The sequence below is a fragment of the Apodemus sylvaticus genome, chromosome 20 (assembly GCF_947179515.1).
Source record: "Apodemus sylvaticus chromosome 20, mApoSyl1.1, whole genome shotgun sequence".
In the NCBI taxonomy this organism is placed as follows: domain Eukaryota; kingdom Metazoa; phylum Chordata; class Mammalia; order Rodentia; family Muridae; genus Apodemus; species Apodemus sylvaticus.
The window spans coordinates 47,197,864-47,203,959 of record NC_067491.1 but is presented as its reverse complement, the minus strand read 5'-3'; the positions used below and the strand labels follow the sequence as shown (position 1 = coordinate 47,203,959).

At 44.0% G+C, this 6,096-nt stretch overlaps 1 protein-coding gene across 2 annotated transcripts in view; it reads left to right on the top strand.

The window, feature by feature from the left end:
- Nucleotides 1-1,925: 1,925 nt before the first annotated feature.
- The window catches only part of Washc3 (WASH complex subunit 3), a 43,558-nt gene continuing 39,387 nt past the window's right edge, over nt 1,926-6,096 (top strand). For both annotated transcript variants that reach the window (XM_052165027.1, XM_052165026.1), the window contains exons 1-2: nt 1,926-2,072; nt 2,632-2,730. In XM_052165027.1, coding sequence (XP_052020987.1) covers nt 2,022-2,072; nt 2,632-2,730 — 150 coding nt within the window. In that variant the 5' untranslated portion in view covers nt 1,926-2,021. The remainder of the gene's footprint in view (nt 2,073-2,631; nt 2,731-6,096) is intronic.

The window sequence follows — 6,096 nt, the reverse complement described above, 5'->3', positions numbered from 1 at the left end:
AATCTCAGGAGACTAAGGCTAGGAAATCTTTGAGTTCAAGGTCAGCCTGGGGCAAAACATGTCCCAGATCAAGGCGTGGTGGTACACACCTTTAATCTGGAACACACCTTCTGCTGGAGACCTAGATAAGGACTTTGGAAGAAGGAAGATTCACTCTTCTCCTGCTTGCCTTCAAGGACTGAACAACTACAAGATCCTTGAACTTCCGTTCACAGCTGATCATTGTTGGGGAGCTGGACTACAGACTGTAAGTCATCATAACAAATTCCCTTACTATAAAGGCTATCCATCAGTTCTGTGACTCTAGAGAACCCTGACTAATGCAATGCATGTATAATTTTAATGGAACTGCCCTGTTATAAGGCAACAATGGTCCTACTAGATACTGCAGGCTAACAGAAATCCTAGAAGTAGAAATGGATTACCTCTTTTAGAGCTATTGGTCATCGAGGTCCCAGAACCTGACAGTAAGAGCTCACTGCTGCAGACAAGACAGTGAAGAATCATTCCGGGAGTGGTATTTAAAATGCAAGTATCCTCATTTATCCAAAAGAGATCCTGACTTGGCTTGTCTGAGGTTAATCTCTGGAATGGGCGTTTTTAAGAAGCACTCCCAAACAGAAGCTCACGAAAAACACAACTCTTATTCTGACATAAAAGCCCCTTTGTCAGCTTTTGGTGTCTACTATTGCCTTGTTTCTCATTGTTCTCCACTTCTGGGTATTTCTGCTTACACCACCAGATGGCTTTCCCTTTGCCTCAAACACCACACACTCTCGTGCCTCTGTGCCTTTGTACAAAGGCTCATTCCAGAAAGTCATCTTAACTCCTCTTAGTGTTAAGTAGATACTAAGGTTGGCTTCCTCTTCTTGAACCACGCAGAAGCTCCTATTATCCACAGAACCACAGCACTTTGCATGCGGAGTGCATGTACTCATGGGTCCATAAGGGGTTGTACATGCTAACCTGCAATGTCACTTTCATAGGATTTTGTTTGCGCGTCCATCTAAATATTGTACATCAAAATTCTGCACATCCTCCCTTTGAACAGTATAGCAGAAGCAATCTTGTCACCTCTTCAGTACTTGTTTGGTACAATAAAAAGGTTTACTTGTGCTTAAGTGACCTGTCCTAACTTCCATAGCTGGTAAAAATGTGCAGCCAAACTCTGAACCAAAATCTTTATATAACCTTTGATATATGTATCAAAGATTGTTGACCTAATGTAAGTGACAATCACTTTCACAGCTGGTGTCGCAGCTGCTGCTTGAATTTATGTCTCTAAAAAAGAGAAAGAAAGAAAGAAAGAAAGAAAGAAAGAAAGAAAGAAAGAAAGAAAGAAAGAAAGAAAGAAAGAAAGAAAGAAAGAAAGAAGGAAAGGTTTTAGAAACTGATCTCTAGGGTATGTGGCTCTCCAGGACTGAAGACTCATTCTGATCGATTTCTTTATTCTTCACAAGGGCTAACAGAATATCTGGCACTTAGTAGGATTACATAAAAAGAGAAGCACTCTTCAGTGAATTGTGCATTTTTTTTTTGTAACAGGACTAAGCAGATAAAAATCTCAAAACGGGTACAACCCAGCTTCTAATTTTCTCAAATTGAACTCATCCCTACCCTGTCTCTGTCTGTCTGTGTCTGTGTCTGTGTCTGTGTCTGTGTCTGTGTCTGAGTCTGTGTCTGTGTCTGTGTCTCTGTCTGTCTCTCCCTCCCTCCCCCCACCTCACTCCTTTTTTCAGATCGTTTCAGATTTTACAGCTAAAACATCAACTGCGAACCCTGCTCATCAACAGCTTTTCCAAGCTCAACTTTACAATTCGAATCATGAACTACGAATCCCAGAATGCTGAGCGAGAGCGAGGGGGCGTGGCAGCCTCTCCGAAACTACCGATTGATTGGTGAACACTAGTGCTTTCTTCCGGAAAGGCCCCGAAGTAGGAAGTTGGGAAAAGGAGTCTGGGCTCTTGACCTGGCTGGGAGGAGTTTGTGCCTGAGCCCCGGGGTCCCCATCCGCTGAGGAGATGGATGAGGATGGGCTTCCTCTCATGGGGTCAGGCATAGATCTGACCAAGGTTTGTAAAAGACGGACTTGAACTTTCAAGGAACAGGGAAGGAGGCTTGGCCAAGGGACCCCAGTTCCACGGGAGACGCCACCTCTCTAGGCCCAATCCCGAGCCCCTATTTTCCTAGCTTGGGGAAGGGGGAGCCCTGCACCCCACTTTGAAAGGGGTCCCTTCTGGGCTAAGAAAAGAGTTGGTGTGCCATGCCGCCTTTGCTCCCCACATCACGTGTCTCTACGCCCAAGATTGACAGTCTGGAGATAGTACCACCTCTAACACTTCACCTCTTACTTGACCCTGGAGCTGCACTGTGTGTGTGTGTGTGTGTGTGTGTGTGTGTGTGTGTGTGAGTGTGAGACAGAGAGAGAGATTGAGACATTCCTAAATTATGCAGTCCCTGTCACTTTGACTCACACAAGATTCAGGAAAACAAATTAGTGACACTCGTCTCAGCCCTTCATGAAATTTATGTCCCAGGGCGAAGCCCATCCCCACTATGAAATCGAGATATCCAAAGGATGGCACAGGGTATGCTTCTCCTGTAAGAATCATGTTTGTTTTTACGACACAGGTGCCAGCTATTCAACAGAAAAGAACGGTGGCATTTCTAAACCAGTTTGTGGTGCACACTGTCCAGTTTCTCAATCGGTTTTCTGCAGTTTGTGAGGAGGTAGGTCCCTGGCTACTGCTTCATGGAAACACCGAGAGTGATTTTATGTATACATGCATAATATATATATATGTTATATATTACATGTATAGTAATGTTCACTTAGCTTAGGTCACGTGTTTGTGTCCTCTGAGTTCATGTCACCACGGATGACAGATCTCCTTTCATAAGGTTGGAATTTTCCTCGTGTATCTGTCTGACATTCTGTCTGTCCAGTCATTATCTGTAGACACTTAGGTTGATTCTGTATCCTGGCTGGTGGTGATGCTACGATGAACTGGATTGTACAGCTGTCCCTTTCACACACTGACACCGCTTCCTTTGACTGCATGTGTAACCAGAAGGGGATCATTGATCTTTCAGAAGTTACACTTCCCTTTTTTCCCTTTAAGACTTTCTATACTAGCTTTCCAAATCAGCTACATTAACTTACATTTCCACCAACAGCATAAATGTGCCTCTACCTCCGTGCTAATTCTTTTGTGTTTTCAATCTAGTAACCTTAATCTCTTAACATTAATCTTCTAATGGATGTGATGTGAGTTCTCATTACGTTTTTTTTTTTTAAAAGATTTATTTATTATTATATGAAAGTACACTGTAGCTGTCTTCAGACACTCCAGAAGAGGGCGTCAGATCTCATCATGGATGTTGTGAGCCACCATGTGGTTGCTGGGATTTGAACTCAGGACTTTCAGAAGAGCAGTCGGTGCTTTTAACCTCTGAGCCATCTCTCCAGTCCTCATTACGTTTTAATCTGCAGTTTTTTTCTTCATAATAAGTGATGCTAAACATTTTCCCCCCACGTATCCATTTAATTTCTGTATCTTCTATTGGTAATTATCTGTTCAGGTCCTTTGTCCATTTCTTAAGATGGAATTGTCTGGTTTTTTTACTATTGAGTTGTGGTTTGATAATAGATTTGGCTCTCACCATGCTATTAGATAGACAGTTTGTAGATATCCCCCTTCCATAGGGGGGTCTTCACCCTGCCATACATAGGGGGTCTTCACCCCTGAAGGCAGTTCCATTCTGTATAGAAGCATTTTTGTTTCAAGTACATTTGCTAGTTCTGCTTTGGCTACTTGGACTTTTGGGTCATTTCCAGAAAAATCATTTTCCGTACCACTGCCTACAGCTTTCCTTCTGTGTTTCCCTTTTCTGGTGGGTTTATGGTTTCAGGCCTTACATGTGAGCGTACTATCCATATTGAGTTGTTTGTGTGCATGGTGCGTGATAGCCTCTGATTTTTATTCTTTGGCTTGTGTGTGTGTGTGTGTGTGTGTATGTGTGTGTGTGTATGTGTGTGTGTGTATGTGTGTGTGTGTATGTGTGTGTGTGTGTATGTGTGTATGTGTGTGTGTGTGTGTGTGTGTGTTGGCATGTCTGTGAAAATCAACATATCATAAATGTTTGGGTTTATTTTGGGTACCCTATTCTGTTCCACAGCCTGTTTTTATCAGTACCATACTGTTTTGGTCTGTATAGCTTTGCTGTCAGTTTTTAAAGTCAGATAACTTTTAATGTTAACAGAACTTACAGTCACAGAAACAGGAAGCATTTTTTTTTTTAAGATGGGTCACTAGGAGCTGTCGTGACTGCCACCATTCCCATTTACCCCTTGATTCCTGGACCCATGAATCCTAGCTATGGAAGAAACTGTACTAGGTATTAGATGCTGATTCAAAACATATACCGCCTTCTAGAGAAGCCAGCCCCAGCCCTCCAGTCAGCTACCACCTCATTGGTGCTGTCTCTCTCTGTCTTCACAAGGTCATTCCACCCTTCTCTCAGGCCAGCTGCTTCAGGATGGATGGTAGAGACCGTGGTAAGACCAGTTCCATGAGCATGGACCCATTGCCACACACTTCTGACCATGAAGTGAGTTCCTTGATCAGAAGGATGCTGTGTGGAACACTGTGATGGTGGACAAGGCATTTCTGAGTTCACAGTGGGAGTTTGGCAGAGACATTACTTGCAGGAAAGGCAAATCCATGGCCAGAAGAAGTATCTATTGCAGCAAGGACAAAGCATTAAACTTTCCAGGAAGAAAGAAGCCCAGTGTAGTAAACCTTCCACCAGGTGGCTGGCTGGTTACCCAGGGAAATGGTGCCTGTCAGGGGCTCAGTCACTGTCGGTCTCCAGCACTCAGCAGCCTCTGGCACTCAGCAGTCGCTGCAGCCAGCGAATGACAGTCCCCATAGATGAGCCCTTGTATAACCTCCACCTCTGCTTGGTCACATGATGCTTCCATCTGTGCTTCTTTTGTTTAGATTTGCCGTCTTATTTGAGTCTGTATGGTGTGTGTGTGTGTGTGTGTGTGTGTGTGTGTGTGTGCATTCCTAGATGAAATTATACAATTTCTACTTTTGTGAGCAATACTGGAATTTTGATAGAGATTATGTTATGTCAATAAACCATTTAGATTGTTTGTACATTTTAGCAATATTCTTCAAACCCATGAACACAGGATGTCTTTGCATTTATTTGTGTCTGATTTCTCTCATCCATGTTTTATAGCATTTGGTATACAGATCTCACATTCTTTTGTTCTGAGCTGAGCTTGATCCAGTGAGATGGACTTACTGATAAGCTTATGAGATGGGCCTCGGGTATGAATCTGCAACGGAATACCTAGAGTCTGGTCTCTAAGAAGCCATTCTAAATACCAAGTCTACAAAGACTGACTTGGAATTGTAGTTGGCCTTGAACCTGAGTTTGCAAAGTCAGGCCATGTACCTGGCCAGTCCTGAACCCTCTGGGATGTGTCAGAAGCCTGAATCTGAGAGGGTAGGCCCAGTCTACTCTGTACAATCTAATGGTTGCATCTGCAGGGATCTTCTAAGAGCCCTTAGTTTGTGAAGTCATTAGGATCTGCTTAGGTTTTGCCTGGGATTCTGAGTCTATGTGGCTAGTTTGGTGCTATGCCACGTACAGCACCTACATCCTCCAGCTTGCTCTGGAGTGTGGGATAATGAGTGCTGGGTTGATTCTAGGCCACATGTTTAAAGGGCAGGAACTTGGAGTTGTGGGGACTGCATATATTGGCCTGAATCGTAGGTCTAGGAAGGTTGTCCCTGGCTGAGTCCATCTGAGCCTGAAGCTCTGTAGCCAGCCTGGATAGTAAGACTGTAGGGAATGACCCCACTGTGTTCATGGATGTCAGTCTGGTGACTTTAGAGTCGGAAGCATAAACCTGGAGCTGGGACAGGCCTGAAACTTAGGTTGTGTGGTCTGCCTGGCGTTGGGCTGAGTTAGAATGTAGGGCAGACCTGAAACCTGAATTCCCAGAGGCTAACATGAAGGCTGAGTCTGGGGCGTCATGGCTCTATTGTCAGTCTGGAGACATAGTCTGTGGGGACTAGC